This window comes from Mustela nivalis, assembly GCF_964662115.1.
Source record: "Mustela nivalis genome assembly, chromosome: 18".
NCBI classification, from domain to species: domain Eukaryota; kingdom Metazoa; phylum Chordata; class Mammalia; order Carnivora; family Mustelidae; genus Mustela; species Mustela nivalis.
The window spans coordinates 45,005,674-45,014,140 of NC_139037.1; the positions used below are offsets into that span (position 1 = coordinate 45,005,674).

Sequence of the window (8,467 nt, forward strand, 5' to 3'; positions counted from 1 at the left end):
GGCCCGTGTCGCCTCTTCTTTAGGGTCTGCCTGAAGCCAGGGGTCTCCGAGGAGGCCGCCGAGTCTCCGTGCGCCCTGGGCGCGGCGCTGACTGCGCGAGGACCGGTCTACACCCAACAGCAGCCCGAAGCGCTGGTGCCTGACCTGCCGCTGCCCGACAGCTTCATGCGCGTTCCCTTCCGGGAAGCCTGGCCGGTGAGAACCCGGTGCTTGGAGGCCCTACCCAAACTTCTATGGCCTTCTGCCCTCCAAGCCCCCAGCATTGCCCTCTGGGGACCCCAAATTCCCAGACAAGTAACTATCACCTAGAATCCCGCATTCTACCATATGGACTTCCCACAGGGCACCCCAAATTTATGAGTCCCACTTCCCCTTTGGGGATCCCAGATGTTCTGATACCCACCCTGCATGCTTGGGACCCCAAATTCCCAGAACCTCAATCTCACCCTCTGTAAATCCTAAATTCACAGGATGCTACCTCTGCTCCTTGGGGATTCCTAAACACTGGAATCCTTATCTTTATCTTCAGATCTCCCTGCACTTGGGGACCTTCCTCCACCTTGTTTTCGAAAGCCGTCTCCTCTCACCTTATCCCTTCTCCTATCTTCCAGTTGGGGCCCGTATTCATGACTTTTACCTCCAAAATCCTATCTCCTAGCCTACAACCCCAAAAGTGGGCAGGTGAATGGACCGGTACTTGAAGTCTAGACCCCTGTCCTTCTGGGCAAGGTGGCTTTCCCTGTTCTAGCCTCAGTCTCCCCATTTGTAAAATGGGATCATCATGGTACCTCACAAGGGTCCCTCTTGAGGGGTTCAACCATCTATCTCCAGTCTAACGTTTACTCACAGGAAGTGCTCCATAAAGGAAGCCCAAACTGTCATTCCTTCCCTGGGCCAGCCCCTCTGGGAATTGTCCCTTGTCTGCCTGGTCCCTGGAAGGATCACCACCCCAAAAATCTGGCCTTCCACTGTCTTCATTCTTTCCTCTCCTTTCTCCTCCCAACCAGGGCACCTTCTCTCTCATCATCGAAACCTGGAGAGAGGAGTTAGAAGAGATTGGAGGTGAGTGTCTTCAGTCATCAGACTACAGTGCACAGTGTGGGGACTCCAGGGAGCTGGAGCCCCGTGTATGATCCAGGAGAGTGACATGGGACTGTCTGTAGGGTGGGGCATTCCCAGGATCAACAGCCTGTGCTGTCCTCCCAGCTCTGAGTGCGGGGGCTGGGTGGCAGTAGTCCCAGGGCTCTTGGCAGGTCGGTGTAGAATTGTCCTGGTCCTGGACCCGGGAGTCTCCAGGGGCTGATACTAGGCAGAGGGCACTCTGAGCATTTTGGAATAAAAGCCCCCGGAGCAGGAGGATACAGGATGGCACAGTAATGCACCGTCACTGTGGGATTTTGATAAACCTGGCTACAAGCTCAGTCATGGTGTCCCTACAGAGGTCCCAGGAGCCCTATGGGATGTCGCAGGTTGAGCAAAGGTTTCAGGGAGGGAGATGGGGTGATTTTATTCTTAATTTGAGGGGATTTTGGAGCCATGTAAGGTCTACAGTGTGTGTGTCTGGGGGGTTCTGCCAGCATTTAGATATAGAAAGCTCCTGTGGCAATATGGGGGCGTTGTGACAGCTTTCTTGGGGGAGAAAATGCCACTCTCTCTCTGTATCCCAAGGCTTCAGGCAATGAGGGCAATTTACGGTCTAGTAATTGGGGTATCTGTCACCATTTCGATCTAGGAAGATTCTGAGGCACAGTTTCCGGGTGTCATTACCTCAGTTCAAAAGACCCGTGTTGCACCTTGGCCATATAGAGATATCAGATGTCACAGTATGTTAGAGGTCTCCTTACTGATATGCAAAGATTCCTGGGCAAGATATAGGGGTGTTTCGGGTTCTTTGGGAGGACCGTTGTCATCGCAATGGTCCTAGGGTATTAATGGGATGACTACATCATTATGGGAGTTTGCAGCCATTCTCAGTGCTCGGAAAAGGGGTGTTTTGGCCTCGCTAAGAGCCGCAGGGAGAGTGCAAGCTCCATCTGTCTCGCCAGACAGAGTCCGTTTACGGCCCGTCCCGCCCCAGCACCTCGCTCCCTTCTCCCCGCAGGGCCAGCCTGGAGCCTGCTGGCACGCGTGGCGGGTCGGCGCCGCCTGGCGGCCGGGGGCCCGTGGGCCCGGGACGTGCAGCGCGCAGGCGCCTGGGAGCTGCGCTTCTCCTACCGCGCGCGCTGCGAGCCGCCAGCCGTTGGGACCGCATGCGCGCGCCTCTGCCGTTCGCGCAGCGCCCCCTCGCGGTGCGTCTCGGGACTGCGCCCCTGCACGCCGGTCGAGGACGAGTGTGAGGCCACGCGTGAGTCCTGCATTCCACCCCACTCCGTCCCCGGCACTTCCTTCCTTAGCTGCACTCACGGCCCCAAGGTTCCTTTTACAAGCCGGTTACCCTCCTCAGGGAACCGGGGGCTCGAGAGCTCTGCCGTGGTGCGGCAGACACACCCCTCTCCAGGAAACTAGGGAATGTTGTTGACTGTTGGCCAAGTATCCCAGGCCCCACTCCAGGCCCCCTCGTGGTCCTCAGCCCCCTCCCGTGATCCAGCTACCACCCTCGGGGAAACTGAGGACGCTGGACTTCTCTCCAGTCCTGCCTGGGCACTCCAACCCCCTCCCCTCTTCCTAGCACTTTTTTCTTCCCGAATAGGAGCCCCACACCCATTTCCCATGTAAGCACTACCCACCTGCTTCCTCCTCGAACGCATGCGCACACTACTTTCCAGATGCTAGGACACTCAGCTCTTCCAATGCTGGGGCCCTTCCTACCCCCACCCAGGAGCTTTGGAAACTCCTTGCAGTTTCCCACAACCCGGTCACCAAGGGATACTTTATGCTCCCTCCCCGCAGCTGCAGAGGCCAGATATCATTGCTTTCTAAAGCTTGGATCCTGGACCTCCATTATGGGAACCCTCAGACTCCTCCCCTAACTTCTGAATCCCAGTGAAGCCCTTAGGACTCCCAGGCTTACCCAGATTCTCCCAGACCTGCCCTAATTGAAGACCCTCCCATTTCGCTTGAAAGTCCAGGGGCCCCTCCCCAGCCCCAGGGGACCATTCTTATCTCTCCAGGTTCTGACCCTGCAGGCCCCACTCCATTCTCCTTCTTTTCTTTTTCTTTTTTTTTTTTTTAATTTTATGATTTTATTTATTTATTTGACAGAGATCACAAATAGGCGGAGAGGCAGGCTTCCTGCCGAGCAGAGAGCCCAATACAGGGCTTGATCCTAGGACCCTGGGATCATGACCTGAGCGGAAGGAAGAGGCTTTAACCCACTGAGCCACCCAGGCGCCCCCCCCCCCCTTTTAAAATATTTTATTTATTTATTTGACAGAGATCATAAATAGGCAGAGAGGCAGGCAGAGAGAGTGGTTTTTTTTTTTTTTTTTAAGATTTTATTTATTTATTTTTTTGACAGAGGGAGACAGCTACAGAGGGAACACAAGCTGGGGGAGAGGGAGAGGGGAAAGCAGGCTTCCCGCCGAGTAGGGAGCCCCATGCAGGGCTCGATCCCAGGATGCTGGGATCATGACTCTAGCCAACGCCTAATGACTGAGCCACCCAGGCACCCCTCCATTCTCCTTCTAAGAGCACAAGAGTCGGGAGCTCAATGGCCTGGGTTAACATCCGCCGTCTGCCACTTCTTATGTGTCTCTCGGGGCCTCAGTGCCCTTGTCCGGAAACTGGGGATCACAATACCCGCTAGCCCAGAGGGTTGTCTGTCACGAGGATGAGAAGGTGGTGCACAGAAAGCCCTCAGAAACTTCTCTGATTCCTGCCCTCCTGACCCGGCCCTCATCAACGTTACTCTTTCCTCTGCCTCTCCTTCCCCCATAGCAGCGTGTCGACAGGGCTGCAGTCCAGACCACGGCTTCTGCGAGCAGCCCAACGAATGTCGATGCCTGGAGGGCTGGACTGGGCCCCTCTGCACCATCCCGGTCTCCAGCAGCTGCCTCACTCCCAGGGGCCCGTCTCCTGCCACCCCTGGATGCCTTGTACCCAGGCCTGCGCCCTGTGACGGGAACCCGTGCGCCAACGGGGGCAGCTGTAGCGTCAGTATCAGCCCCTCCCTCCTCATCCTCCGGGAGTTCCAAGCGCCCCCTATCTGCGGCTCCTTGAGATCACAGCCTGGGGAGGGCTGGGGGTGGGCGGGGAGCTGTCAGGGAAGGGCCCCTGAATACTGGGAGGTAGGACCCGGCAAGGAGCAGCCCTCCTTGGTTAAGACAGGAGGGGATTGGGATTTTGCTCCCGAGAGACCCGTTCTGAAGTCCTCTTGCCTCTGCGCAGGAGACCCCGGGATCCTTCGAATGTGCCTGTCCCCGAGGGTTCTACGGACTGCGGTGTGAGGTGAGCGGGGTGACATGTGCGGATGGACCCTGCTTCAATGGCGGCTTGTGTGTGGGAGGCGCAGACCCTGACTCTGCCTACATCTGCCACTGCCCGCCCGGGTTCCAAGGCTCCAACTGTGAGAAGAGAGTGGATCGCTGCAGCCTGAAGCCGTGCCGGAACGGTGAGGTGGGGAGGCCAGGCAGGGAGGGGCCCTGCGTGGTCAGTGGGCAGCAGCAGGGCTTGGCTCAGACAGCCCTGGGTGGGAATCTTGGCTGAGCTTTCTCTACCCTCTGGCCTGGGGAAGTGAGCCTCCCCCACCCCCAATCTGTTTTATTTTTATTTATTTTTTAAAGATTTTATTTATTTATTTAAGAGGGAGCGCGCACAAGCAGAGGCAGGGGGAGAGGCAGAAAGAGAGGGAGAAGCAGATTCCCCACTGAGCGGGGAGCCCGATGTGAGACCCAGTTCCAGGACCCTGGGATCCTGACCTGAGCCAAAGGACGCTAACTGAGCCACCCAGGCAGTCCTGTCCAGCCTGCTTGTTCTGGGCAAGGTGGTATTCCCATACCAAAATATTTGAGTAAGGGGAGACTGGCTGGCTCAGTAGGTAGATTGTGAGACTCTTGATCTCGAAGCTGTACATTGAAGCCCCATGGTGGGTGTAGATATTACTTAAAAACATATATAATTGAGTATCGGCAGTGTTCCAGGTCCTGTTCTAGGCACTACGGTTACAGCAGGGAATGAAATAAAACAAACAAACAAAAAAACCCAAAACAAAACAAAAAAAACCCTGCCCTCATAGAGCTGACAGAACAGACAATTAACAAGTAAGTAAATTATATAGGAAGTTAGATGGTGATAAAAACTAAGAAGAAACAGTCACTGGGTGGCTCAGTAGGTCAAGCACAGGACTCTTGGCTTTGGCTCAGATCACGATCTTAGGGTCATGAGACAGAGCCTGTGTGAAGCCTGTGCTGAGTGTGGGGTCTGCTTGTCCCTCTCCCTTTGCTCCTCCCCCTGCTCACACTCATACTCACTCTCGAATAAATAAATACACAAGATATTAAAAAAAAAAAAAAAAACCTAAGAAGAAAAATAAAGCCAGAAGGGGATGGGGAGTGTTTATGGGGTGGAGGGTTGACATTTTAGCAAAAGTGGTTAGGCAAAACCTTGCTGAAGGGTAGAGAAGGAGGGAGTCATGTGGGTTCTAGGGGGAAGAGTTATGTTCCAGGAAGCAGGAATAGCAAGTGCAAAGACCCTGAGGTCAGAACGTGCCTGACCTTTTGAGGATCATAGGGAAGCAGGTGTGGATCGAGCAGAGTGAGTGCAGGGAGAGTGGTGCGAGATGAGGGGAGGGAGGTGATCCAGACAGATCATGTAGGCCTTCCTGGGTCATGAGGAGGATTTTGGTTTTACCCTGAGGGAGATGGAGCCACAGGAATGAGCAGTGGAGAGATCTGATCTGTAACGGTGTTACAAAGTTACATAAGATTATGAGTAAAGGGCTCAGTGCATTCTTTTTAGATTTCATTTATTTGAGAGACACAGACTACTAGAGAGAGAGCAAGCACTAGGGGGCAGAGGGAGAGGGAGAAGCAGGCTCTCCGCTGAGCAGGGAGCCCCATTCGGGGCTCGATCCCAGGACCTTGGGATCATGACCTGAGCTGAAGGCAGCCACTTAACCGACTAAGCCACCCAGGCGCCCCATGCATTCTCATAATACTAATTCTCTCCAAAACAGAGTGTTCACTCTGGGTTGAGTGGTACTAGGGACACAGCAGTGACTAGGACAGCTCAGGGCCCCGCCCTCATGAGGGTACCATCTCGGGGTGGGGGAAGACACAGTTGTGCTTGGAGCCTGAAGTTGTCAGGGTTGTGATAGGGGAGCCCAGGGTTGGAATGGAGAGTCAGGGAAGGCTTCCTGGAGGAAGGGACATCTGAGCAGATACCAGGGAGCTCAGGGAGAGATAAGGTGAAAAGAATGGGAGTAAAGGAGGAAGGGAAAAGATAAAGGGTATCCCAGGCAGAAGCCCTGGGCAAAGGCCAGCTGGTTCGAACATGTTTGGGACTGCTAACTATTGGAGTATGGCTGAAGCCGAGAGAAAAACGGCCATACAGAGCGCCCAGGAGGTGGACTGACTCAAACCAAGACTTCACTGGGGAGGAGAGGAAGAAGGCCTGTTTTCCAGGCCAACTCCCAGAGGCTGGCCCTAGAGTTGGACAAAGACAGCGGGGACGCAGAAGGTGGGCAGGATTACAGCGCAGAGGAGTGGACACACGGACAGGCTCGGGGATCCCCGTCGAGGCCGCGCCCCTGACACCCGTTCCCCACAGGCGGGCTCTGCCTGGACCTGGGCCACGCCCTGCGCTGCCGCTGCCGCGCGGGCTTCGCAGGACCGCGCTGCGAGCACGACCTGGACGACTGCTCTGGCCGCGCCTGCGCCAACGGCGGCACGTGCCTAGAGGGCGGCGGCGCACGCCGCTGCTCCTGTGCTCTGGGCTTCGGCGGCCGTGACTGCCGCGAACGCGCCGACCCGTGCGCCGCGCGCCCCTGCGCCCACGGCGGCCGTTGCTACGCCCACTTCTCCGGCCTCGTCTGCGCCTGCGCCCCCGGCTACATGGGCGCGCGCTGCGAGTTCCCAGTTCACCCCGACGGCGCGGACGATGGCGCACGGGTATTGCCCGCAGAGCTGCCGGCCCTGAAACAGGGGGACCCGCAGCGCTTTCTTTTGCCTCCGGCCTTGGGACTGCTGGTGGCCGCGGGCTTGGCCGGCGCGGCGTTCTTGCTGGTCCACGTGCGGCGCCGAGGCCCCGGCCAGGATACTGGGTCTCGCTTGCTGGCGGGAACCCCAGAGCCATCGGTGCACGCGCTCTCAGATGCACTCAACAACAGAAGAACGCAGGAGGGTTCGGAGGATGGGCCAAGGTGAGGGGCCCCAGGCGTCTGGCTTCTTTCCTGGCTGCTTTCGTCAATCTCCATAGTGCAATTGACCCGATTCGATTCCCTGATAGACCTTACTGATTGGTCCCTTCCTCTTACCTGCTCCCCACCTTTTCTGATTGGGTCGTTGACAGCTCCCCTAGTTGGCTTTGCGGTCTCTCCATGGTGGGTGGGGAAAACAAGATCGGAGAATTAGAGGGATCTGATCTTCTTTTCCTCCCACAGCCAGCCAGCGGATTGGAATCACCCTGAAGATGGAGACTCTCATGCGATTTACGTCATATCGGCTCCTTCCGTCTATGCCCGGGAGGTAGTTACCACCCCTCTACCTGCTCCGCACATATTTGGCATGCTGGGCGGAGGCAGCCCCTGCATTTCCTGTAGCCCTCTTTTTTTTTTTTTTTTTTTTTTTTTTCCCTGTAGCCCTCTTTTACTCTATCTGTAAAATGAGCGTAGGGTCTCTGGGAGGTCCTTAAGCCACATTTCACTTACGGCTTTTATTAGTTCTGTATTGCAGCCCTCTTGCTGTCGTTTGGAGCTATTTGCCAGACCATACGGCCCTCAAGAGGTCACTGTGGGGAGCCCCAGCAGAGCTTCCCTGTTTTCCACTCAGTGGGGAGAGGGAGAGGAAGCGAGGGCAGCCCTGTCTAATGCCTCCTACTCTTTTCATTTCTAGGCCTGACCTGCCCCTTCTCCATCAGCGCCTGGAGACAGAACCTGGATATTTTTGTACTTACTTGGTGGTGCCCAATCTCTGCCTGAGACACTTTGGAGCTGGACGGCGTGGGTGGGAGAATTTTACCTTTGGGAGTTGTATATAATGCTTATTTAAATCCAATTTTCCCCCTCCTCTCTAGAGACGTCTATAAAGGCTCTTATTTTGATCAGCTTTGACTCATTGCCTAAGTGCTTTGTACTTAGTATTGGGACGGAGGGGAGAGCTACTATCTCCTGAAAGAAGTAGCAGGACTCTCCTGGAGGGATCAGAAGCAACTCAAAGTGGCTTAAATAAGGAGAGTTTATTCATAAAAATGAAACATCTTGTGGTAGGTGTAGTTTCAGCGGGGCTGGATTCAGGGACCTGGTGCCTTCAGTATCTTTTTCACTCAGCTCTGTCTGGGAATGGCTTCATTTGTAAACCGGGCTTTCACTGGC

General features: G+C 55.5%; 1 protein-coding gene across 1 annotated transcript; it reads left to right on the top strand.

Annotated features, from left to right (window-relative positions):
- Nucleotides 1-6: 6 nt before the first annotated feature.
- DLL3 (delta like canonical Notch ligand 3) lies at nt 7-8,199 on the top strand (the record flags this gene model as incomplete). The annotated part of the gene is made up of 8 exons (XM_082709243.1): nt 7-195; nt 1,008-1,062; nt 2,102-2,344; nt 3,877-4,091; nt 4,327-4,549; nt 6,706-7,297; nt 7,538-7,622; nt 7,989-8,199. Coding segments are annotated over 8 exons (1,608 nt in total), but the record flags the coding sequence as incomplete, so codon positions are not given.
- Nucleotides 8,200-8,467: the final 268 nt, after the last annotated feature.